A 26,620-nucleotide genomic window follows, 5' to 3' on the forward strand; every position below is an offset into this window, starting at 1 on the left:
GGTGCAGCGGCAATGCCCCGCAGCCCGGCCGCGGCCCCCGGCCCGCCCAGCTAGCCCCGCGCCGCGAGTCTCGGAGTAGCGATGGGCAACACGGTGCACCGGACCCTGCCAGGTACGCCCGGAGCCGCGCCCCGAAGTGGCGCGGAGCGCCTGGTCCTCCCCGGGTCGTCGCAGCCGCGGAGCCCGGGTGCAAGCCAGAGCCTGGTTGCCGGAGCCCGAGCCCCGGAGCCGCACCCCTGCGGGGATGCACGCACCCCTCCTGGTTCTCCTGGCCTTGGCCGTGTGCCCCACGCCTTTGTTCCAGCCGGAGGTCGCTATTGAGCGAGCCGGAGGGGGGTATCGGGGCTTCCCCCGCCCGGAGCCCTTCAGGGGGACTGCAGGGCGCGGGTGTCCCGGGTCTCCGCGTACAGCCCGCAGGCAGCCCCCGACACACGTGCTAGTTCTTGGCGGCGTTCCCACGCGCGCCCGGCTGTGCCCTGTTCGGGTGTCCGCTCTGTTGGGGGCCCTCCCAGCCCATCTGAGCAATTGCTGCGGGACGCATAGCCCCCTAGTTAAGAGCGCCCTAGAATTTCCCAGACCCGAGAAAGGCGGTGGGCGAGGGGCGTGGGACGGGCTTGCGGAGGCCGGGAACGCCACGCCTCGCTGAAAATGCCTAGTGATGGTGGAACATGTCAGCGCGCAGAGGCTGTCACTGCCTGTCTGCAAAGAAGCGTCCTCCTATGAAAAGGCAACCCGATTTTACACAAGAAGTTTAAGCTCAGAACAGGAGAAATGACCCGGTGACAGGCAGTGGTGGGAGACTGCATGGGCCCTGTCAGCCTGTCTGCCCCGCCTCTCACCCCCACTGTGTCCCAAGTCTTCAGAAGTGTTTGGGCATAAAACTGGGCATTCGCGGCGACCTTAGGCAAAGGCTGTGGGGTGTGTGTGTGTCTGTGTGTGTGTGTGTGTCTGTGTGTATCTGTGTGTCTGTGTGTGTTGGGGGAGGGTAGTTCAGAGAAGAAGCAAGTTGGCTGTAGGTCATATTTAGCGCAGCCCAGCTGACACCCCATCTCTGTTCTGACACCCCCACAGCCCTTCCTCCAGCAGTTACCCTAATAGAGTTGTCTCCTCCCCTGGAAGGGATTGGGCCAACCTGAGGCCCAGGGGCCACCGGGGAGGGAGACAGCCCCTTCTACTAAGAAGCCCCTGGGTGGCTTTCAACTGGATCATTCCTAAGGTCAGCCAGGTGGAGTCAGGCTGGTCAGCTTCAGAGGTGGCTTTGGAACCTGGGTCTGTACTAGACAGAGTGATGACCGCTTCTTGTGCACATGGCTCTTACTAGGCTGAGGAGACCCAGCCACTGAGCTGGAGGGACCTGAGGTCTCATCAGAGATGGCAACCACAGAAGCCCATGGCTGAGACACACTCCATACTCAACTGCAATTCCTGTGCTATTCTGGTTGGTTTTTAAAAAGCCATTCTGCCACCTGTGGGTCACACTTGGAGCAAAGCAAGGGACAGGCTGTCTCACCAAGTGCTCACACATTGCTGGGGTGTCCATTCCCCTGGAGTCTGTGGCTGTGGGTGGAGCTCTCCAGGCTGGGGGCTCAGAGTCAAGGCAGGCCACCCCGTGCTGTGTGGGAACCTCCTACCCTCAGGAACGAACGCTTGTACCAAGTGAGGAGGCACATCAGATAGCAGGTGCCCAAAATGCAGACTTACATATTGTTCTTAGATCTACTTGCCACTAGCGTCTGGCATCTACACACCCTCTCACACCTGGACTGTTCTTTCTTGTCCAGTCAATGTCTCACCACCTGGTTCCCTGGTCACCTTTCCCAGGGACCTTACACTCTCTGCCCTAATGGGGACACCTTCCTAAGGCTTCGTGTTTGTATGACCGTGCTGCACCATCACTGTGTCTTCTTGTGACTCTCTAGGGGTTCTGTGAGGACAGACTCCATGCCTTGATTGTCTCGTTCCCTGGTTTGCCCAGCCCAGAACCTAGTGCCTAGCGCAGGCTCAGAACCGGGTGGTGGAGCGCACATGGAGCCTGCATGTTTGGCTGAAGGAGTACTTGGCACAGGCTGGCCCTGAGGAAGCCTGTGTTCTCCTTCTCAGGGCATGGGGTGGGACTGGAAATAGAGGGCTGGCGTTTGCTGAGCCCCTGGGTTCTAGTCCAGCTCCCTGCATATGTGGCTGCAGTCACAAGCCAATCGCGCTTCTGAAGGCTGCAGCACTCTGATCACACTCCGAGCAGGCTGCCTGCGAGTTTCACGCTGACCTCGAGGGACCGCCCCTCCCCTCCCCTCCCCTCCCCTCAGGCCCCTGCTATAGACTGAGTCTTGACATTGTCACTCCCTCCCAGACCCCTTTCTTTGCTTTATGGTTCTCCTGAGCATAGTCACTGGGTGACACATGTATGCTTCATCACTGTTGTGTGTTGAGTAGGGGCTAGGACACAATCGATGTTTGGATGCTTGGGGAATGAATGAATGAATGAATGAATGAATGAGTTTAGTCCTCCCAGCAACCCCTCCCAGCAGAGTCATTACTCCCATTTGATGAATGGAAAACAAAAGCAAAAACCAAAAAACCAAGGCTCTCGGAGGTCAAATGGCTTGCCCTTGCCTACTGGAGCTCCTCTAGTTGGCAGTGCCAGAAATGAGATCTAGGTTTATTTAGATCCAAAGTCCTCCTTTTTTTTTTTCCCTGACAGGCACTATTCTCTCAATTGAGGCTCAGATAACACTTATTAAGTGCCACCATGGTTTAGATAATGTTTATTGGGCATTCCACCATGCACATGGTGTGCTGCATGGCATAATAAGGAAATGCCAAGGAAAGGGAAGTGCCCTTTGGTTGGTGTTCATAACCTTGGCAGCTCTCTCAAACTGCACCAACATATTCTGATTTATACCCTTGACCCAGGAGAGAGCAAGGGTCAGCGGGAGATGTTGCATCTGTCAAGCTCCTACTGTGTTCGTCAGCCTCCCTTCCTAGGTGCAGTTCAACCCTGCAACGTAAGGTATAGTACCCTCCAGTTTAGAGGTAGGCCACACAGAGAGACTGGGTAAGACCAGCCCACACAGGCTCCATCCAAGCTGGGACTTAGCTGATGGAGATCCATCAGGTTCCTAATGCCCCCACAGTATTGTTCTTGTCCTGGGCTTCCCCTGGACTTTACAAGGAGAAAATAAATGGGTAGAAATGGGGGGGGGAGTACCATTCCAGGATGGGGTGGGTACCAACCAGCACATTCTAGCCCCTTCCCTGTGTACCTCTGGGGTTCACCTGTAGCACTGTTTGGAGGAGATGCTGAATTCAAACTGTAGACTTGGTTTAATCATTAAGTTGTCCAGTACTTGGCCAAGCCAATGGCTTTCAGTGTCTGCTCAATAACCAGGTACTTGTCTGGAAGTTTTGGTTGAGAAGGTATGCCAAGTCTGCACTGGGCTGCCATGGCAGACTGGGCCAGATCTTCACTATGTGTGTTCAAAGGGGCTATCTTTGATTTCACAGATAAAGGATGAAGGCTCAGAAAAGTCAAGGGCCGAAGCACTGTACATAGGGGGAAGAGAGACAGACATAAAGATGGACAGACAACAGAGAGACAGACAGAGAGAGGATTCCTAACCTACTACATAGCTTGCTAAGTCTAGATGGGGTGTACTCGCCCCTGCTTTGAATGATCCTTCCCACAGAGCCCCTCTCCCCATCAACTCAAACAAGGCTCTCCTAGACAAAGCAAGCCTAGGCAGAGCCTACACTGCTTGGCCACTTTGCTGCATAGCATCCTGTCTGACTGTTGAGATGATGCTCTCAGAGCAAGTAGCTGCTGGTGCCTCTGAGCCATGTCTTTCTCGGCCCCTGGGAAGATATCAGTCAAGACTGCCATAGCCAGCCAAAGGCCAACAAGTGTCAGTTCTTTTCTCTGCACCCTCTTCTCTCAGATGTAGTGTGGAGCTGAGTTGGGCCTCCTTTGTCCTCTTGGCCCCTCTTCTCCCCCAGGTCATTGACATTTTCTTTTCTATCTGAGCTGAGCCTCAAGGCCACACAGAAGCTCCTTCAACTGCCTGGAGACTTACATGCTACCGTGTAGGCTGGACAAGTTCCCTTTGGTGAGGCCCTGTAAGGATGCCGTGGGCTGCGTTGTGCAGACAGTGGATATAGGGAGAGGAGCTGGGGTCTATCCTGTGTGGATGGATGCAAAGTGGAGAGGTGGTCTGTGTTCTGGACAGCAAGTTAGGCTTCTTCTGTTCCATCCTATCTGGTTTACCTGCCCGTCCCTCACTGTGGCTGATTAGGAAGGCTTCCTGGAAGAGGAGGTTACCTCTGAAAGGAAGTCCAGCTGAGTGTCTGCTTGCTCTTAGGGTCTCCATGTGGCTTTGTGCCTTAGTTACTCTGTGGTCACCAACGTCTATCATGTGCCCAGCATGGGGTGCAGGCTTGAATGCCATGGCCAGACAGCAGCATCCTTCTTGTAGAGTGGACCAGCTTAGTGCCACCCTATCCCCAAACCAAGGTGGGCCACCAACGTGCCTGTCTACTATGGGTCAACTCCAGCTACTAAATGTTCTTTAGTGATACAACATAGAAAATATACTAGCATGCACTCATTATAAAAGGATTATTTTGTAAAGATATGTCTTATTATTTTAATTATGTATATGCACGTGTGTGAGATTGTGCACATTAGTGCAGATGTCCTTGGAAGTCGGAGATGTCAGATTCCCTGAAACTGGAATGCTCGTGGTTTTAAACTGTCTGGTGTGGGTGCTAGGAACCAAACTCAGGTCCCCTAGAGGATTGGCAAATGCTGTCAAATGCTGAGCAGTCTCTCCAGCCGTGTGTGTGTGTGTGTGTGTGTGTGTGTGTGTGTGTGTGTGTGCGTACCACATGTGTGTAGTGCCTGCAGAGGCCAGAACTGAAGTAATATGGTGTCATAAGCTTCCCATTATGGGTGCTAGGACCCAAATGCTGGTCTTCTGCAAGAGTAGTAATGGCTCTCTCTTAACCAGGGAGCCGTCTCTACAGTCCAAGAGGGTTCTGTGGAGACAGGTTCTCACTCTGTACGGTCTACACTGGCCTTGAACCCAGGCTTCCTCAGTGCTAGGGTGTCTGCTCATGTCCATGTCACAGGTCAAATGTATCTCTGATGAATACAGCCTTTGGGGACAGAGGCCACTTGGCTGCAGGGGAGGTGAGGGTAGAGCCTGGAGCTCAGACCTTAGGCTAAGGCTACACTGCACCCCAGATCCTCAGCAGGAAGCAGGAACATGAGGGGCAGCTCCCAGGAAGGCAGGATCAATTGAGTAGGCTCTGGGAGCAGTAAGCAAGACAGAAGGCCACCATGGTCATGGCTGTCGCTGGGGAAAGAAGTTCCCAGTCTTGCCTCTGGGGGTATAAGGACTGGCTGGCAGGTAGCTGGGTCAGTCTCAACCTCAGATCCAGGACTAGATTGGAAGGTGGCCTTCAGGTACATGGACAGTGGTCTCAGGCTCCCCGGCCCTTTCCAGAGCACCCGCTTTTGATAGGGCAGTTGGCACACTTAGCTGGGACAGGAACCATAGTCTGGTCTTGGGGAGTCAGGTTCTAGTGGATGACACCAGGCAAGACACAGTAGTGATGGTGAGTGACAGAGAGGCCTGAGGATGAGTTAGGGAGTGCTTCCTGGAGGAGGTATACTCCATCCTGGGAGAAGTGACTTTGAAGGCAGAGGGCTCAAGGTCAAAGACCTGGGGGAGAAGACAGGAGCAGAACTGCAGAGGTCTGGGGCCGGTGCTAATGGGGTGACTTGTGGGGAGGGATGTGATGGAGGATTTTACAGACCGAGTGCAATCTACTCCCTAGCTTCCCCACCAGGGCCAGGGTCAGACTGTTTCATCCTCCCTGGGTGGAAAGGGAAGACTCTGCACTTCTGTCTGTATTTGGTGCTGTGCTCTGGGGTGTAAAACAGAAGCCTGGAGGCAGACAGTGGGAGCAGAGGCTAAGGGGCAAGACCAGGAAACAGACTCAGCAGTAGTAAAACCTGCCCTGGGTTAGGTGGCTGAGAAGAGGCAGGTGAGCAACCCAGCCTCAGGCCTGCCCTCAGGAACCTTTGTCTGTCATCAAGTGGATGCCCCTTGTCCCCACCCTAAGCATCCTGGGACTTTCCTTCTCCGTCATCTGAAGGTGACTCGTTCCTATCCCGGTCGCCTATGGCAAAACATTCCCTCCCAGTACCCTGGGCTCTGCATTCACAAAGGTGGGTGTGGCTCCGCACTGGCCTCTTTCAGGGTACATGTGCCTGCCCAGTGGAACCTGCATACCCAAGCCGCGGCAGGCACCACAGTCCTACATTTGCTAACTCGAGCTCAGTGGGCAAAGCTGAGAGGCTGGATGTCAGGCAAGAGCATCCTGTCCCCACTCTGGCTATCACTGATGTGTAGGCCAGAGTCCTTGATTATCTACCTACATCTGTGTTCTGCATCCCTTCAGCCAGTCAGGTAGCATGATCTTCCAAGCTACACCCTCTCCCGGCACACTGAGGTGATGATACCATCCAGGTGTGCCGAGCTCTGGACCAGAAGAGCATTCATCTTGTGCCTTAGAGTCATGAATCCACCCAGCCAGCAGGCTGCGAGCCTGGATCAGGTGTTCTCAGAGGAGTCAAACACAGGGTAATGATAACTGCTAACGTACAGCAGCCACAGTCCCTAATAGCCACTGCTTTTAGCCACAAGTAACTGGCAGGAGACTGCTACTAACTGTGTGCCCCAGGGAGAAGCAGTCCCTTACCCTGGGGCACACAGTTTCTGCACGTTGGAGGGCAGGACTGATCCTGAGGACTGCTGGATTGAGGAGGGTGCCCCCTGCAGGTTAACTCTCGGCAGTTCTGCATTCTTTGCTTGGCTGTCCTGAATTCCACCTGCAGGCATGGAAGGTTGAGCACGCTCCTGGTGGACTGTGGGTTCACCATGGGTTCCTGCCTGAGAAGCCCCCACATCTGGAGTATACGTCCCAGTCTTTGCCATAGCCAGTCAGAGGACAGGCACTGTCGTGGGGCTTTCTGGGCAGCGCAGCTGGGAAGAGACGCAGGCCATCCCATTGGAAATGTCCCCCACTAGCAGCTAGGGCCTCCAGGACCTGTGAGCTACTTTCAGAAATGATGTGCATGGCAGTGTGGGCAGAGGTCTGCTGTGTCCAGAGAGACAGATTTTAGTGCTGAAAGACTTCCACAAGTCAAGGTCCCTGGTGCAAGGGTGAGGGTATACCTGTGTCTGGAGTGGCTTGCCATAGCCACATGTCACATATATCCTCAGAGAACAGTCTGTTCTGGAATCCTGGGATAGGGGCCCCGGTGAGCCAGGGATGCTTTCTGTGGCCCTCTCACCCTTGCTCTTATGTCCCCTTAATGGTCTGAAGGAGTTAGACCCGTTTTACAGATCAGGACAGTGAGGTAATGGAAAGCCACTCGCCCCAGCTAATCCAGCCAGCCTCTACGCGGTTCAGCTCAATGGCAGGTGTTTGTGAACAGCCGCCAAGCACCCTAATCCTTCCTCATTCCTTCTCACGGGGACTCCACTGGCCTAGTAGCACCCTACCTCAGACCTTGCCTCCCACTGGTAGGAAAAGCTCTTTAATGAGTAAGCCATTTGGGGAAGTGGATAGGCGGGGGCATCTGGCTGTGGGCTGGCAGAGGGCCCAGGGCATTTTGTTTGCACCCTCAACACCACCCAGTTTATACCACAGTTATGGCCCTTGGGCATGTGCTCACTTCCCTTTGACCCCCCAGGATGATAGATTTATGGGATGGGTAGGCACACGCTCCACCTTGTACCTCCAAAGCTGGACTCAGTAACTTTCCACTGGAAACAGCCTCTCCTTGGGCCTCAAGGGAGCTTCCTGTCCTTCAAGGTCCTTGGTGTTCAAGGGCAGAAGATGGAGGAGTGGAATTTCCATGTGTCTAGGTTGTAGCATAGGACTCTGTCCCGGAAGATGGGAACTTTGTTCTCAGAACTGGGGGGGCTCTGCGCCATCTCACTCTATCTCCCTCTTGACAGATTTGGGCACTGATGTCTGGAGCCGAACCCAGGGTCTTACATCAGTTACAATTGGACTTGGCTAGAATTCCAAGAGAGGTATACGAAAGAGCCCTGGGCTTGGAGGCAGTGCTTAGTGCAAATCTCTGTCCTGCCGCCTCTAAGCTGTGTGTCCTCGGGCAAGCTTGCTCCCCACTCTGAACTTCCATCCCCTTGTCATCTTTAGGATGAGAATGATGATGGTACTGCTCTCCTCCGTCTCCGGAAATGAGAGACAGTTAGACCCCTGCACACAGTAGGACTCCACATGTGGCCTTTATGCTTAGAGGCAAAGAATCCGTATACCCAGATTTGTTGAGATGAGGGGTTAAGACTAAGTTGTCCTGTTACACCCAGCATCTCCTTCCTGTCCCATGGAAACAAGTGTGGGCGTTTGCTCAAATGTGGTTGACCTGTGCCCTGGCCGTGACTAGACCCTCCCCATCTCTAGGCCTCATCTTCCCATCTATGAAATGGGTTTTGACCTATAGATTGGCTGCAGGAAGCCTGTATGAAAGAGGCTCTCACAGGCTCAGCACAGGCCTTCACCTCTTAGGGCAGTAGGCACTATGAGACATTATAATAGCCAGCCTGCAGTGTAAAACTAAGCACACCTTGGCCTACTATGTGCTAAGCCTCCTCACAGGCTGTGGTCACAGCATCTTGATCCCATTTTAGATGGCTGCTCAGAACCCCACTGTCAGCCCACCTCAGTCAGCCAGGGCTTAAGCAGTCCCTCTGCTTCTCCAAGGTCCTCTTCTTCAGGGGCGGGGCTTGTAGCAGCCACCTCTGTCTCTGGGTTGGTGGCCTTGGCTTTCCAAGGATCAGCCTTCCAGCAGATGTCCCTCTAGCTCTGTTCAGGGCTGCAGGCCCTCCCTCGGAGCTCCTCCTCCACGGGAGCTCCTCCTCCACAGGAGCTCCTCCTCCCTCGGAGCTCCTCCTCCATGGGAGCTCCCCCACTCCACGGCCACCGCTTTCCCTTTTCATATTCTTTGCCTTTGTCTGTCCGGAGTTCCACCAAATGCTGACCTTCTTTTGAGGCTGTGAACCAGCTGATTGATAGTTTCCACTGCCACTCTGCCTGCCCCAGCCAGAGTCCCTTTCTGTGCCAAGTTCCACAATGGCCTCGCTTACATCTGCAATGCTCTCCTTGCAGTTGGGATGTTAGCAAGACCTGAGGTAGACATGCTATGCAGTGTGAGTCTGTGAAGAGGAGTGTGGTAGAGAGCCTGTTCCACCCCTGTTCCATGTCCACCTTTCAAGGGGCTGAGTAGGTCTGTTGGCACAAACACCCAACTCTTAGGAGAACCTGTAGGTGCTCACCTGGCACAAAGCCTCCGCTCAGAACACCAGGTTGGGGGACTGGCTGTCTGCAAGGCAAAAAGAGAGGGAAACACAGGCCTGGACAGCTCCAGCCAGCTTATCAGTGAGCAGCTGCCAGAGCTGCCTGGAGAAGAGCCACTGGGGTGGGGGATGTGGCAATTGGACTCGATGTTCAAAATCCTGGCTGCCTTTCTCGTGCCTCTTCTATTGGGCCATTTAGACAGGCAGGGAAGAAAGGGAGGTTCACAGTGTGCACTTCATTCTTCAGAGAGGTAGATCCATTGGGGGCATTGTCCACAAACTCTTAAGCAGCCCCAAGCTTTCTTGACGATCTTTGCCGGGGCTTTATCGCACAGCCCTCTGCTCCCTCTGTGTCCTCCTGCTCCACCAAAGCTCCCAATGCTGTCTGCTTATTCTCTTCTCCCGGGTTTCCCTGCTGCCTGTTCCCTGCCTGAACCACGTCTGCCAGCCCTTCTTCTGTCTGACGGACAGCTCCTCTGACCTCCCTGTGCAGTTTGTCTGTGTGTCTGTGTGTCCTTAGAGCTGCTTTCAGCTCTAAATCTACCTCCTAGGGGGAAGAAGACAGCAGGGGAGCCCTCTGTGGGACTCGCTGGGATGCACACCCCACATCCCACACAGGCACTGGCGCAGAATGGATGCTACAGAGCTGTCATGTGGAGGAGGAAGTGATGTACCAAGGAAGGAATGAGGGACATTCTCTCTGGCCTACACAGCTCTGAGTTCTTAACCCTGAAGCTGGCACCCATAGGCTGGCATTTCCTGGGTCCTTTCATTAAGAACGAATCTGGCCGAGGACGGGACATACAGTTGGAGGGACAACCAGATGACACTCTGCCTGGGTCCCTTCAAAGTCAGCACAGCTGAGGGGGCAGTTACACTTCACGGGCCCCAGAGAACAGACAAGACTTTCTCCCCCAGCAGCCCTGAGGGACCCCCAGCCCTCCACGTCTGTTGAATGTTGATAGCTGTTTGCAGAGCAAAGAGGAGGCAGCCAGTGGCGGTTTCCAGCGCGGGCTGGCCCTCGTCCACCCAGAGTACTGGCCAGCGAGGCCTGTGAGGCCAAGAACAAAGTCCCCTGTGCGCCTGTTGCTGTGTTTGGCAGGGGAGCCAGGGCAAGTTTGTCGTTTTCTAGCCACTTCAAACCCACCAATGGAAAGGTCTCCCCTGCTGCCAAGGACACCCAAGTCCTTGCCCTTTTGGTGTGGCGGGAAGCCTCAGGGTTTTTTGTGTGTGTGTGTGTGTGTGTGTGTGTGTGTGTGTGTGTGTGTGTGTGTTTGTGTGTGTGTTTTCTTATCTCTAAAGCTTGCCTACACACACAGGCACATCCCATGTTATTTTATGCTGCCTGCAGAGCTGGTTTGCATGTTGTATTAGAGCGACCAAAACCAGATATTTCTCATTCAAGGTCTACAATCTAAGGATGGATGAACCAAGGGTCCAGGAAACCTCTGAAGTGAATGTCTGATTGTGTGCACGGGGTGTGGGTTGTTTCTGGGGAGAGAAGGCCGTACCCTCTTCACTGCTCTCAGTAAGACCCGAGATCCCACACTGCCCTTTCCTAAGCATTTAACCAGCTGCCCTGAAGACGGGTGGGTCGGAGGAAGGCCCCGGGTCTGACCTCGTAGCCTCTCTTCCCTGTTGGAAACGGAAGGTAGTGACTCCGCAGGGGTGTTTCCAGCTTCAGGACCAAGCGTGAAGGCCTGTGTCCAACACATCTTTGGAGCTCAACAGGGATTCCCAACGAAGCATCTGCTTTTGTTAAAGTTGGGCACGCTCTGCTTCTGGATGAAACCAGAATGCCATCATCGCTACCAGTGTTGTCGAAGCTTCTAGCATGCCTGGCAGCGAGTACTGTGTCCTCAGCCTGACATAGATCAAAGGGTCAGTGGTGTGAGGATTGGGGAGGATTGGCATAGCACACCCGTGCCCGGCACACGATGGCTTAAGAACAGGCCTCTGTCTTTGGAGGTAGCCATAAGGGTTTGAGGTGGCATTTCCTGGCCAAACTCATGGGCCTTCTGGGAGAGACTGTGTCCCTAGGACACTGTGTCCCTAGGACACTGATTGAAGACAGAGCTGAATGTGTCCCTAGGACACTGATTAAAGACAGAGCTGAATGTGTCCCTAGCACACTGATTAAAGACAGCTAAATGTCTCACAGACATCCACTGTGTGCACCATAGTACTTATCACATAAGCCCGTGCCATCCTCCAAACGAGATCAGAAGGTCTCCCAGAATGACGTCCACTAGTCTTCTAGGTCTTCCTGAAACTCAGACATGTTAAGCGTGGAGTTTAAGGTCACACAGCAAGCATAACACTGCTTGGTTTGAATTGAAGCTGTATGGCTACAGGGCAGTGCTCTCTGGAGCCAACGGAGATCTAGTTGGAGGCAGGGCTTGCCCATTGGTTGCACCTTGATGGAGGGCATGAATATTTGCTACCTCTCTGCTAAGGGCCAGAACTTTGGGGAGCATCTGTGGATGTTCCCATCACCCCTGCCAGCCACCCCAGGGTGGAGGTCTTAGGTCATCCACCATTTGCAGATGGCAAAGCTACATCCTGGAGAGGCAAAGGGTTGCTCAGGGTTTCTCGGGCAGATTAGTAGCAAAGCACAGACAGAGCCCAGAGCCACCCAGCAGGAGCCACCCAAGAGGATCATTCCTAGGCTTATCCAGGACTGGGCGTCGGAAATGCCCAATCTGCCCTCTCCAGCCCTGAATCTGTCACGGGTTAGTGTCAGGCATTGTTCCTGTGGGTGAACTCTAGGGAACCCCATACCCCTGGCTGTGACGTTCAGGCAGAGACTGTCCCTGTTGTCAACGACAAGGTAGCTGCTGGGATCCACTCTGTCTCAGTCCTAGAAATCCCTCCACTGACTGGGCCTCACTAGCCCGGGGCCTTGGCTGTGCGAGCAAAGGGACACGGGGTTGTCCTCGTGTGATTTGGAAGCCTCGTCCTAGCTGGATGTTCTTGTGAGGATGGTGTCTGAATCTGGTCCTGGTGGCAGCAGCTGGGAACTTCTGTGCTCATGGCTTCAGCTCAGCAGCTGTGACAGGATGTCCCACCATGACACGCCAGGAAGGCTGGACCTGGGGCAGGACTGGGTATATACTAACAGAGGCTCAACAGAGCTGGGAAGCGACTGAGCCTCAGACTGCTGCAGGAAAGGGGTCGGCAAGCTGGGGCGTATGCCTTAGCTCCTGTGCTATGCACTGTGGGTCGTGGCTGCCCAGAGCTTGCTTGTCTACCGGAAGTGGGTACAGTAATCTTGCAGGTGAAGGTTCCTCTTAAAAGCCAACAGCAGTCATGATGAGAATCACCCATTGTGGGGAGAATGCAGAGTAGAGGGCATCGGCCTATGGTAGGACCAGCGCAGAGGTGAACAGTGCTATGGGTTTAGGCTGATAGTACCCATCTCTTCCCCAGCTTTCTGTGACACAGCTCTTGTTGCCCCTGTTGAAGTGAATGAATACAGTTTCCCATCGCTGTACGTAGTCGTGGCCCTCCCGAGAGCTTGAGTCTCCCGTGTCCTTGGGCCTAACAAAGCAGGTGTTGGAGGCACCTCAGGACACCTGTTGGCCTTTAAGTGTCTTCAGTTTGTGTCAAGAGCGCAACAGCTCTCCATCCTGTCCATCACTCTGGTTTTCTTTGCCTCTCACCGGGTCTGTGGCCTCAGTGTGTGTGTATGTGTGTGGTGGTGGTGGCGGTGGGGGTGGGGGGGAGCAGAGTGTTTATCTCTCATTCCCTGAAGGAAGTTGAACTGTGTAATCAAAATTAAACAAATATGTCAGCCTGAGGCTTTTGGTTGCCTGCTGTCCAAAAGCATAGTGGAGTCTGCAGGGACTGCGCCTGAAAGTAGCAGAGGATGCATCTCCCCATCTCTCTGCCTGCCTCCCTGCCCGAGTCATCAGACTGGGCTCCATTAACAGCTGCTGAGCCTACCGGGCTGCTTGGTGAGAGGCTGTGATGGTCAGATAGGACCGGTGCACAGAGAGCGTGGGGCCGGGAGAGAAGTACAGTCAACCACACTCACACTGCACTTGGGTGCTCTGAAGGCTTTGCTGTGGAGTCCCATCGGTGCTTCCTGGAGAATTCAGCAGAGGCATGTCCTTGGTCTTTGGGCACTGGCAAAAACTGTAGTCCCAAGTCTGCTTGTGTATGCTGACCCTGCTCATGGCTGACACTGGGCATCCTGCTTGCTGGGAGTTTACCTTGCAAACTTCTTAGGTCTCTGTAGTTCTTATCATAGGCAGTACTGACTGGCCGCAGGCCCGTCTGCTGGAAGCCTACACACAGCCCCTTCTCACCTTGGGTCCTGCCACCTGGGCTGAGCCTCTTGGCTTGGCATTTAGGGCCATCCAGCTGAGTGCCAGGACAGTGACAGCACATACAGCAACCCTTCACAGCAGTGGCTACCCAGCCTTGGCACCCCAAGCCCCGCACTACTGCAGTCTTTCCCTTTCCCCACAGCAACCAGTCCCTGCTTGGCTCACAGCACCCCCCTCTGATCTTTCAAGACCTGTCTCTGTGGACATCACTGCCACCTACAGTTCCTGGGTGCTGGGGCATGAGGCTGCCTTCTTTATGCTCCTTTGGAGCGATGCAAATCACTGTGTGGGGTCTGCAGAAAGCACGGATCTGGTGAATAAACGAAAGACTTGAATGAGCAGTGGAAGGAACACAGCCTGCCACTCTCTAGTGTCAGTTCAGGGCCTCCTGTGAGTACTCTCTGTAGCCTTCCCCACCCAGGCCCTTGCTGCTCTATTGAGAGAACAGAAAGGAGACTGAGGGACAAGTACCACAGAGTAAGCGGCCTTGGGATGTTTGCTGGATGCATGGTGACTGCAGAGTTTGTAAGTAAAAGCCTGTCTGAAATGGAAAGGTCTGTATTGGTTAACCACCAGGACTGCACCCCAGCTGCTGGATTTGAGTGCCGTCTCCCCAGCAGCAGGGCATGGTAGTGGGGAAGGGGACCATGGAGGCAGCGACTGACTGCAGGGTGTGTGTGGAGAAGGATGAACTCTTTCTGTTGCCCCAACTTGGAAGCTGTGCCTGGTTGACCTGGAGCAATAGTGGCCCTGACACTCGCATGGCTGCACTTGAGTAGCCTATTAGAGTCCACAGAAGGGACTGACCTAAGCTTAGGTCTTGCAGTCCCTCCATTGTCCCATTTCCCTATCTGCAAACAGGCTGTGGGAGAAGCCAGTGTAGCTAACTGCTAGGCTAGCCTTTATCAAGGACCTGGTGTGGTCAGGTCTTTATTGGGCATGGGGGTGTAACGGAAGCCCCAGCCCTGGGCCACACCTGCCACAAGCCTACCCTACCTCTTCTCGATGCTTCCTCTTCAAATATACATTAAAGAACCAACCCCCCTTTAAAACGGGTTCTATTCCTTGAGTATTGTTTAAACGTTCAATGCAAATATATCTTGTGGTTTTGTTTTGTTTTTATATTTCTGTGGAAATTTTATTAGAATCTTTGTATCTCCTCGGCCATCAAGACACACCCAGAATCTGACTCCTTTTTGTCACCTACTGGCCTTTCTCACATCTGAGCCTTGGGATCCAGCAGGTCTGTCCAAGCCATGGCTCTCCCAACAGCCCATCCTGCCCCAAGGTCCAGCATAGCCTTCTTCTCAGCTCTGAGCTTCCACTATTGAAGCTCCCTCAGAGTAAAACTGTAAAGTGAAGTCTCCACCCCACAGCTCCCCAGCTGCATTGATACTTTCTTTCCTCTGGGTCTTTGCACTGCTGCTCCGCCTCCTGGCGTCCTCCCTACACCTGCTGGCTTGTTCCCTTCCTTCCTTTTCTACCTCTAGTCACCTGTCAGAGAGGCTCGCCATGAAAGCCCAGGACAGGGTCTTGGCTCCAGCTCAGCACACTGTTCTCTGCAGCACACCCCACCAACACAGATGCCACATTTGATGTCAGGCTTTGGTCCCGAGGCTGTCAGCTCTTCAGAGGAGAATCTTTATCTCTCTTAGGACAGCTGTATCCTCACTGCCTAGCCTAGTGTGCTGTCTGATGAGTAGTGGACCCTTGGTTGATGTTTGTTAAGTACCTGGTTGACTACAGTCCCTGAGGCTTCCCTCCCTCCCTCCCTCCCTCCCATCTTGCCCCTTGGTCTGCCATTGTCTTCGGAGTGTGGGTGCATTCTATCTGAAGAGGCTGCTTCCTTTTTCAGCTTTTAGAGGGACCATGATTGTTATTCTCCCTTGGTCTCCCAGCCATCAGCCTTAGAGTGAACTAAACCCCCCATGCCCATCCCTGAGAGGACCATAGATGGCACAGTGCATGCTGGGGTGAGCGTGGGCGTGGGCAGAGCTGTCCCTGGGGTAGCTTGACACTTTGAAAATGGCCTCTGCTGCTGTAGTAAATCAGAACTCCTCCCTGCGATGGCCACCCACTTACCTCCTCCCTCGAGTTCTCTGAAAAGCCCCTCAGAGAAAAATCTCCCCAGAAGGCACATTTTAGACAAGCTAATTTTATGACCATCAGAGAAAGGAGAAAGCCAGAGTCCTGGCTAGGACAGAGCCACAGAGAAATCGTGAGGTTACCAGTGGGCCATCACAGACACAAGGTGGCCCCACATATGTGGGGATTTGATCCACACTGCCTTTCAGTAGCGATGGGAGTTTACTGCACCCTTTGGTAGACAAGGAAATCAGGCGGGGACAGTGATAGGGTTGCCGCTGAGGTCCAGCTCTAGACACCAGAGGCTGGGAGTGCCGGCTGCCATAGGGCTCCCAAAAGAATGTGTGTTCCCTAGATCCCTATCTCGATCTGAACATGCATTTTAAGGAAAACGGCTAGACATCCCCACTGATGCTCAAGAATTAGGGCACCGTGCAGCTCACATGTGATCTTAGGACGAAGCTTCTAAATGTGGGAGAGTTTGCTGGGAATGAAGAGGTCATCTGACCCCAAGCCGTAAACTGGATATGAAACTGGTGGAGCCCTTTACCGCACACCCAGCATCAAGCTTGGCTTGCTCATCTGCGAAATGTGTACAGTGACTTGCCATGGTTAGGGACGGGGAGGAGGCACTCCTTAGGTCTAGCCCAGAGCCTTCTAAATTTTAGAATTTAAAATGTATCCATGCCCAGTCTAAGGTGGAATTTATGGAAATGGTTAATAAATCTCCAGGCCACAGGACTTCTTAGCGCTGACATGCCTCCTCTCTGCCCACAGACTCTAGCCCTCCTGCACGCCTCCTGGCCACCCGGCCTTGCTACGGCCTGGGCCCAGAGAGGCGAGCGGTCCTGGGCGAGGCGCCGCGCTTCCATGCGCAGGCCAAGGGCAAGAACGTGCGTCTGGACGGCCACTCGCGCAGGGCCACGCGGCGGAACAGCTTCTGCAACGGCGTCACCTTCACGCAGCGCCCCATTCGCCTGTACGAGCAGGTGAGGCTGCGCCTGGTGGCCGTGCGTCCCGGATGGAGCGGCGCGCTGCGCTTCGGCTTCACTGCGCACGACCCGTCGCTCATGAGCGCACAGGATATCCCCAAGTACGCCTGCCCTGACCTGGTCACGAGGCCTGGTTACTGGGCCAAGGCGTTGCCCGAGAACCTGGCGCTGCGGGACACGGTGCTGGCCTACTGGGCCGATCGCCACGGTCGCGTCTTCTACAGTGTCAACGATGGTGAGCCAGTGCTGTTCCACTGCGGTGTGGCCGTGGGCGGCCCACTCTGGGCACTCATCGACGTCTATGGCATCACGGACGAAGTGCAGCTTCTGGGTAGGTCTGTTGGCACAGCCTGCACATCCCCAGAGTTCACAACTCCATGGGGCTTGGCTCATTTGAGTCACCCATCTGCCTCATGTGGCTTGATTTTCACAAAGGCAATGGTGTCCAATTTCCAGAGGAGGAAACTAAGGCGCTGAGAATTACTTTTGTTACCAGACTGGGAGGGAACCCACGTGGGCTGGCCGCAGAGTCCATGCTTTGGCTAGCCAATTTATTACTCTTAGACCACTAAGCTGCCATTCACCCCTTTCCATTCCTTTGTTCATGTTGCGCCTCCCTCAATCCCAGTATTCATTTATTTACTACTGGCTCTTATTCATTCACTCTGCAGATGAACCTGTGCCAGTGGGCAGTCAGACACAGCAGCCAGATAACTGCGAAGGGGCTCAGGGTGGGTTTGGGAGGCCATTGTCTGATCTCTCCTACCCCAGTGGATGGCAGTCAGTTGTTCTCCTTTGAGCCTGTAGCCTGCACTTGAAACAACCCAGTCCTAGATCTGGAAGGTATGAGGCGAGTAGGTTCCTCAGGGAACGGGGACACATCTCTGCATGTAACCTGCCTGTAAGGAAGGGCACAGGGGCAAAGTGAGAGGATGGACAGAAAGACAGACTGACTTACCCAGCTGTCTGTAGCTTGAAGCTTGCCACACTGAGACACCTCTTTCCTAGAAGTAGCTGTTCCCTCATCCTTCTCCTTAGCGCTTTGAACGGACTGTGCTTTACACTAGGGGTTGCTGTGAATTGCTTGGTTTGTTTGTTTGTTATGGGAAGATGGTGCAAATAGCTAAATGTTTGGACTGGATTCTGGTTTTGGGAGCCCCCCTCTCCCACACCACCACTAGGCATGGGAGGCAGACTTGGGGCCCAGGAGCTGCCTCTTCCCCCCAGAAATAAAGCGGCCACAGAAGTTTTAAGTGGTTAGAACAGGCAGGGACAGGAGAGCTGCTGAGACGGCTGCCCACACCCAGCTATTCACTGGTCTGTGGGGCCTCGGTGCAGAGCTGGGCCCTCCCTGACTTTAGTTCTTTTTGACTGTAAAGCAGGCTCGTGATAGCGATCAGCTCAGGGGATCATTGGCAGGGTTATAAGAAATGATGCCTGAAGGGGTGCATGGCCTGAGGCATTGCCCAAACTTGAACAGCAGCTGGAAAGCAAGACTCTGCTCTCTTGTCTGTGGGCGGGGCCTGTGTCCCGGGTGAAGAGCTCTGCTCCGAGCTGGGGCCTCCCTTGGGCATTAACCACACCCCTGCCCACCCTTTTCCCTTAAAGGTTTTCCATGAAGGCTTCAGAAACCCGCAGCTTTCCTGCCCACCAGATCTCCCACCACCCTTTATCCCTGTAGAACTGGGAAGCAATCCAGCCCATGTCTGTGAGCAGACAAGAAACCACAACCGCACATGAGCAGTGCAAGTAGGTTAGGATTTCTTAAAAATACAGATTGGAGGCCGGGCCTTGATGACTAAATGAGTCTGGATACACCTAGGGGACACAGGACCCCTCCTCTGATTTTCTCAGTCAGCAAACCTGCACCCCCCCCCACCACCACCACCACAGTATTCTGTGACCCTTAGGGAGAATCAAGCAGAGCCCACAATGTAACAAGGCCAACCTGAGCCTCCGTTTCCTTATTTTTGAGTTGTCCCTGAGCATGGAACACACAAACATATAATGGGGGCATCGAGTGCTGGGGAGCTCTGTCTCTGGGATGTGGGGTCATGGGCAAATTTCCCTTCCCACAACACATGCAGTTGTGTTGCTTTTTTTCATGGTATGAGGGCATGCCTGAATGTATGTACCTACATCACATGTGTGCATGTGGTGGAAACCAGAAGAGGGGGTCAGATCACTAGGAACTGGAGTTATGAGCCACCATGTGGATGTTGGGGACTGAACCTGGTCCTTTGCAAGAGCAGTCAGTGCTGTTAACCACTGAGCCACCTCTCCACCCCAGCCCTGTGTACAGTTAAAAAGAGCAACAAAAACATTTCCAGGGTTATGTGTGGGAAACTTCTGGCTCTATGAGTGTCTTTCCCATGGGGAAAGCAAGTTGATAATGGTTACATCCAGGTAAAGACATAATTGGGGAATGAGGGTGTTTTAGAGACCAACCATTTCTGGGGGTGGCATACCACCCCAGAAAGTCTTGGTTCACAGAATGCCCAGGTAATGCCCCAGAGTAGCCAGGGGTTAGTAACAATCTGTGTAATGTTTTCTTTCTTTTCTCTTCCAAAGTTAATTAGGTTTGCGGGATTTGGAGGGGGGATAGTAAAAATAAGAAGACCCTGGTGTGTTACTATATGCCTTTAACCCCAGCATCCAGGAGGCAGAGGAGGTGCATCTCTAGGAGTTCAAGGTCAGCCTGATTCACATAGAACAGCCTCAGGCTGCCAGGGCCACACAGCAAAACCCTGTCTCAGTGGTGGCTGTGGCTCCACGGCAGTGCCCTTCCCAGCACGCAAGGCTCCAGCTTTGATCCCCAGCCCTGAATAAAACTTTTACAAATACCAGTAAATAAATGGATATTGAGCTACTATGACTTAATATTTAAAGCAGGCAACAGGTGTGAGGTAGTGTAACGTGCAACCCTGAGCGAGCCCTGGGAGAACTTGGCTTGGGGAGAGAGGTACCCCAGGTCCCACCGGTAGGTAGCTCAGTGTTTGCCCTGTGTGCTCTAGACTTTTGGGGAGGTAATTTATTGCTTTAAAATTCTCAGCCATGAAGTCCTCCCCCCCAAAACATCACCCAGTACCCCCTTATTACCCTCTCTCTTCTCATACCCATGGAGTAAAGCCTGAGAAGCAAGACCCAAAGATGATGTCGGGCTGTCAAACAGAGCAATAAAAATCCAGGCCACCTACTTAGATTTGAATGTAAGATAAACGAAACAGAAACTGTAGCACCAGTACGTTCTATGATGGTATTTAGGACATGCTCCTACCCACCCAGTTTGTTTATCTAAAATTCCAGTGTGTGCAGGCTTTAGTTCATCATCACCACAGGCCTGGGAAACACACTGTCCGTCTTTGGGACTGCCTTCACTGCTCCAGGACTCAAGTCAAAGGGGCCTACAGGCCACACACAGCTTTTGGCCTGGTGGAAGTATACGCCCTGCATCTTCTGCAATGGGTCCAACTACTACACTGGACTAGCTAGATCCAGGGTGTGGCTCCCCGCTGAGTTGAGAAGCCAGGTTCTGAGAAGGAAAGTGACCAGTCCTGAAGTTCCTGGTCTGCCAGGCCGGGTTTTCTGTATTTGGCTCCTCAGCTCTCAGCCCTGGTTGTACACGGAGTCCCCTGGAAAGTCTCCGTGTAGGCTGCACCTAAGCCAATGACAGCAGAGCTGGCTTCCAGCACCCAGCTTACCCAAGGCTCTCAGGTGGCACAGCCTGCAGCCAGGCCCCGCTGTGATTCTGAGGAAGCCCTTCGCATTGGCTGCCTGCCCCTCCCCACTAGTCACTTTGATTCCTTTAGAGCTCATTATATTTATATTTGTGACCATTGGCTTATGCCTCATACATCAGGACTGAGCTACCAATTAGTGCACCCTGGGACAGCCTGCAGCTAAGGAAACTGAGGCTCACATCTGCTAAGTTACACTGGCATTCCAGAGCACCGTGGGGCCCAGGGATGCTGGCTGGAGGAGAGCCATCCCTCTTCCTGACACAAAGGTCTGAGTCCGAGTGGCTCCCATCCTCCCTCTGCCCAATGTCACACCAAAGCCATGTCATCGCAGGCTGGGCAGTCTGAAATACTCAGTTGCTTCAATATCATTTAAGGAAGAAAGGGTCACCACAGTGAACCTCTACCTGGCAAAGGGTGGAGCCTGGGGAGGCATCTTCCCTTCTCCCTCCTGCTTCCTCCTCAGCTTGGCCAAACAAAGGGTTACCTGCTGTAGCAGGCCTCTGGCCTACCAGCTGCTTTTCTGGGTCCCAAGACTGACTGGCCTCATGCCATGCATTAGGGTTCACATCCCCACCCCTTGACTTGTGGCTGTAGGCAGAGGCTTGGGTAGTAGTGACTGGCCAGGTCGAGAGACCCCAACTCCTCAGGTGATAACAGTGAGGGTGAGTTATTCTCTCCAAGGAAATCTGGGTGTGGGTACAGAAGCCAGAGCAGCAGTCCTCCATAGGCCTTGCAAGGCATCATGTACCTGACTGTAAAGACCACAGGCCCTCTACTGCTGAGATAGAAGGCCCTGGATTTTGTGCTGGGTGCACTCATTCTCTTGAGTTGTGTACAACAGAACACATAAAACACATGTAAAAGAGTGCACATGGAGCTGAAGAAATTGTTCAAGCAGTTAAGAGCACTTGCTGCTCTTCCAGAGAACCCAGGTTCTATTCCTAGCACCCACATGGTGACTCACAAATATCTGTAGTTCCAATCTTAGGGTATCCAACACCCTCTTTTGGCTTCTGTGTGTACCAGGTATATAGCACACACACACACACACACACACACACAAGAAAAACACACATAAACATAAAAACAACAAAGATGTTTTAAAAGTACATATAAACATATTTTAAATATATATTTAGCTCTTAGAGCCACGCAGGGTGTGATTGGGTGTATGTGTGTGTATGTGTAACATAATCTGAAGATAGTTATGTGTACATATGTATAAACAGCTGTAGACTTGAACAAGCTCTCATAAAGCAAGACAATTTCCCCTGATCTGAGGACATCAGCGGGACTTGGATGCCATCTCTGAACTGTTGGCTTCTATGTTAGCCTCGCTTCTGTCTACTACAACAAAATACCTGAGGGTTCGCCAGAAAATCTGTTTAGCATGTTGTGCAGGTTGTAGGGCCTCTGGGAGCTGCCATCGGGGCGACAGGAGCAACAAGCAGGAGACATAGCGTAGTGGAACCAGAAGCCGGAGAGTCGGTGATCAGGCCTACTCTCTTCATAACAACCTATTCTCACAGGACTGAGTTACTCTCCAGTCCAGCATTCACCCTTGGGGAACAGCACTTCCAATGGGGCACACAGATCCCTGCCTCTCAGAACCTGCACTACCTCTTAATCTAGCTCCCAACACAGGAACCCCACGGGACTTTCCCGAATGCACACTCCACCCTCCTGCTGCCTACCTGCCTCTCTCGGACACCCCAGCCTTGCACTGAGCCTGCTAGATGGAACTCTTGACTCTCCCCAACTCTTGCTCTACTATCCGCAAACAGCACCGCCCACTCAGTACACTGGCATTCTCGTTTCCTCTTTCCTCCCCTATCTCCATTCTGTCATGTGCCCTGTCCTTTCTGTTCCTGGCAGCACTGTGGTAAAGAACCCTGAATCTAGACAAGACAGCTTGGGTTCTGTGCCTCCGTTCCCATGCTAAATGGCAGAAGTGATAGTTCATGCCTGTCAGTTGCTGTATTAAGTGAGACCTGTGAGCTCAGGTTAGCCTGCCTAGGGCCCCAGTGTAGGATTTGCTGTTTAGGTTGATGTTTTGCTTTAACTACGGAAACAATAAAGGAACTTCCAATGCCCAGCTGTGCAAATGTATGAAAACCTCTGGAGGGAGAGAGAGGAAAAGACAAAGGAAAAAAAAAAAAGAGGCAAGAAGTTGGGCATGGTGCATGAACTCCAGAACTTGGAACACTAAGACAGATCACAAGTTCAAGAACAGACGGGGCAGGGCAGGAGGAAAGAGGAAGCCGGGTGGAGACGGAAGGGAAAGGCCATTCCAAAGCAATGGGAGGTTGGGTACAGCCAGGGCTGGAGGCTCAAGTCACACTTAATCCAGTCCAGCCAAGAGGACCTGGGTGGAAGCCTGCGGTCAGGGAGAACGTGAGTGAGATATAAGGGGAGCTAAGGATCAGCAGTCAGGCAGATCTGGGGGCCAAGGCCTTACATTTAGGGCAGTGGGCTTCTGTGGTCTGAGTAGGTTCTGAGTCTCATGTCTGAGGTTTCAGGGCTCGGCAATGTAAGCTCCAGGTTTTGAGGTTTGTGAGTTACGGAGTGTGAAGTTGGAGGTAGAGGGAATCAGGGGCGCAGGATTTTAGACCTGAGGTTGGAGGTCGGTGGATCTGGGTGGTGTGTAGGATCTGAGGTTGCAGATCAGGGACAACTGGAGTCCAGGGCCCTTAAGGCTTAAGGGACCGGGTCTGAGGCTTGAGGTCCTGGGTGCCAGTTGCCTCTTGACACCTCTCCTCTGTCCCATAGAAAGCACCTTCGCAGACACGCTGACCCCCCTGCGCCTGGGCCAGGCCCGCCTCAGCGCCTGCCCCCCTCCTGGCAGCCACGACGCTGCCAACTTCGACAACAACGAGCTGGAGAACAACCAGGTGGTAGCCAAGCTGGGTCACCTGGCTCTCGGCCGTCCCGACGCCGCCGTCCCGTGCGTGGCCCGCGAACGCGCGAGGCCTGCCTCATCGCCCGCGCTGCTGGACGCCGAGCTGCGCTTCCACGCCACGCGCGGCCCCGACGTGAGCCTGTCCGCCGACCGCAGGCTAGCCTGCGCGCCCCGCCCGGACGGCGGCCGCACGCTCGTGTTCTCCGAGCGGCCGCTGCGGCCGGGGGAGAGCCTGTGCGTAGAAGTGGGGCGCCTGGGGCTCGCGGCACCCGCGGCTGTGGCCTTCGGCATCACGTCCTGCGATCCTGGCACGCTGCGGCCATCTGAGCTACCCGCCGATCCCGCTGCGCTGCTGGACCGCAAGGAATACTGGGTGGTGGCACGCGCCGGGCCCGTGCCCAGCGGAGGCGACGCGCTCAGCTTCACGCTGCGACCGGGCGGTGACGTCCTGCTGGCGGTGAACGGGCGCCCGCGGGGACGCCTGCTGTGCGTGGACACCTCGCAGGCGCTCTGGGCCTTCTTCGCGGTGCGCGGCGGTGTGGCGGGCCAGCTGCGTCTCCTGGGTGAGTGTGCACCGTGGTCCCCAACAAAAGTTCCCTGTAGAAGACAGCTGCTGTCAGGGCTTGGCTGGAAGATGGTTTTATTTCCTTTATTATTTATTTACTTACTTGTTTTTATTTCCTTTATCTTACTAGGATTTTTTTTAAAAAATACTAAAATAAATAACATTAAAAAAATAACAAAATTACTGTAAAAGACAAGGGAAATTCACTGGCATGTGCAAGAGAAGCGTCGCTAGTGCAGATAGTGGAGGGAAGGCTTGAGCCTTTGGAGACAATTCTTGTCTTTGCTCTTAGCAAAAATAGACAAAGAGGCCAGAAGCTGTGGGCCAGGCCAACAGAGAACAGGATACCTACTTGCTTCATGTGACAAGCTGATAGGGACAACTACACGGTGTGACATTTGCCACTACAGCAGAGGCAAGTTTGGGGGACTAAGTGCAATGGTCAAGGAAGTCTTCCAGAGAGCATAGCACCACGCTCACAGTCCAGGTTATAGCAGAAAGTCACCATGCCACCGTGTTGGCCTTGATGCTCCCAATGGCCTGCGAATCCACATGACTACCCCCGTCTAAACACAAGACAACAGAAAGGCAGATTATCATCCAAGAGTCACACAGCCCTGAAGGAATGGGCAGATCCCACTCTCCTGGGGGTCAGTGTCCTGGGTGGAAGAGAGTGGGGTTGCCATGGATGGAATGGCTTCAACAGGTGTCTGACACAGCGTGCCGTAACACCACAGCCTGGGTGTCTGAAGGAGAAGCGGTGTCTGTGGGGTTTGGCTAGGGTATTTTGAGCTTTTTACAGTTAGCGTTGCTGTTGAACCACCTAATTTAAGATTTCGGCCTGAGACAAGTTTTCCAAGTTGCTACTATGATAGTTGTCCTTCCTTCAAACGGAGTAAAAGAAGCATCTCTCGTCTTCCTAAGAAAGGACATATTTTCCGAGTTAGCGCTGAGCTTGGGCAGGGAGAGATGCTCAGAGTCTGGAATCCTGTATCTGTGACAAAGCCCCATTCTGGTGCCCCAGGTAAAACGTGTAGAGTAGCTCAGAAATCTGGGAGTCTCTTGATGGATTCAGGAAAGCGAGGTCTGTATGATGAGTGTGCACCCCCAGGATGAGCCTCTGCTGGCTCCACACTCACCTAGGCCTTGCCTCAGAGAGGCTTCTCCCTTGGCAGCCTACAACAGTGGCATGCGCCTTTCCTTACCGATAGTTCTAATGGCAGCAGCACGGTGGCCTTGCTTGGGTTATATGCCCTTCCTCGAATCACAGTGGGATTAAAGAATGGAAGGTTCTTTGCGTCTGGCCCAGCATCCCAAGGCTGTTTTTGAAATAGGAGCTATAACAGCTAAAGTATGCATATATTATACAGTATATAAATCACACACAATATATTATGGTAGATATTGCAATAGAGCTATAGCCATACCACGGTGAAGGTACCTAAATAGGAGGCAAAGCACAGACATCCACAGAACCCCGAACAGTCACCTCATCCATCACTAGACAGGAGGGTGCAGAGAGATGAGAAGCAGGGACTAGCCTGTACCTCTCTCTCACACCCTAATAGAGTATGTTTGACTCCCAGGTACCTTACAGTCCAGTTCTGAGACCATGACGCCACCAGGATCTTTCAGTGGCTCCCAGGATGACAGCGACTCAGACGTGACCTTTGGCATCAACCAGTCGTCCTCAGCGTCAGAATCGTCTCTGGGTAAGGAAACAGAACCCGGAGGGGCGGGACTTGCTCATGACATGGGTCCTCTGTCTGTGCCTGTGGCCTTGGTCTTTGCTGGCCGAGCAGGCCTGTGGTGTTTGCCATTGCATCTGCTCCTCTCTGCTGTGCTCAGTGGGTGAATACCTATAGAGAATCAGAAGACAAAGGCTGCTTTGTGGGACAGCACTATCAAAAACGGGTAAAATTCAAAATGTAAACGAAGATGGGACTGTGCCCATTGCTACCACGGGAACGCTACATTTTAGAGTCCTGAGAGCCATGCCATTAATGAAATCCTATCTCCCTTCTGGCAGTGACAGCCCCCAGCTCCCCACTGAGTCCCCCGGTGTCCCCAGCCTTCTCTGCACCCGAGCCGGCAGGCAGCAGGAATGGAGAGTGCACAGTGTGCTTCGACAGCGAGGTGGACACGGTCATCTACACATGTGGACACATGTGCCTGTGTCACAGCTGTGGCCTGCGGCTCCGAAGGCAGGCACGGGCCTGCTGTCCCATCTGCCGGCGGCCCATCAAGGATGTTATCAAGATCTACAGGCCGTAGCTGTGCAACTGGCTCGGCCAAGGCAAGGTCACCTTTCTGAAGCCCCTGCTAGGTGGGCGACACCATGGCTATCAGGGAGCCTGGGGTCAAGAGCCATCTCTCGTCTGCCACTCTGCAGCGATGAGCAAGGCAGGACAGGTGTGGAGATGAGGCCCTGGGGGCCAGAGCCCAGGCAAGCACTTGTTGCTTCTGGCTCAAACACACATCACCCCCAAAAGCCTGTCCCAGGATTCAGCTCAGGAACTGCCTGGCAGATCACCTGCCTCTTGGTGACCTTCAGCTGGGAAAGGGTACCCTCTGTCTGTGCAATGCTTCTTTGGGGTTGGGTTGAGTGTGTGTGTCTGGGTG

At 53.6% G+C, this 26,620-nt stretch overlaps 1 protein-coding gene across 1 annotated transcript; it reads left to right on the forward strand.

Annotated features, from left to right (window-relative positions):
- On the forward strand, positions 1-26,620 carry Neurl1b (neuralized E3 ubiquitin protein ligase 1B). Its single transcript, XM_021221710.2, has 5 exons — positions 1-112; positions 16,580-17,125; positions 23,304-23,996; positions 25,585-25,710; positions 26,028-26,620. The coding sequence occupies exons 1-5, from the start codon at positions 82-84 to the stop codon at positions 26,270-26,272; spliced, it is 1,641 nt and encodes a 546-aa protein (XP_021077369.1). The 5' UTR covers positions 1-81; the 3' UTR covers positions 26,273-26,620.

The sequence above is a fragment of the Mus pahari genome, chromosome 21, assembly GCF_900095145.1.
Source record: "Mus pahari chromosome 21, PAHARI_EIJ_v1.1, whole genome shotgun sequence".
NCBI classification, from domain to species: domain Eukaryota; kingdom Metazoa; phylum Chordata; class Mammalia; order Rodentia; family Muridae; genus Mus; species Mus pahari.

Coding starts and splice junctions, on each gene's coding strand:
- Neurl1b (XM_021221710.2), top strand. CDS start 82: ATGGGCAACACGGTGCACCGGACCCTGCCAG. Junction 17,126..23,303: donor GGACGAAGTGCAGCTTCTGG/GTAGGTCTGTTG, acceptor TCTGTCCCATAG/AAAGCACCTTCGCAGACACG. Junction 25,711..26,027: donor AGCGTCAGAATCGTCTCTGG/GTAAGGAAACAG, acceptor CCCTTCTGGCAG/TGACAGCCCCCAGCTCCCCA.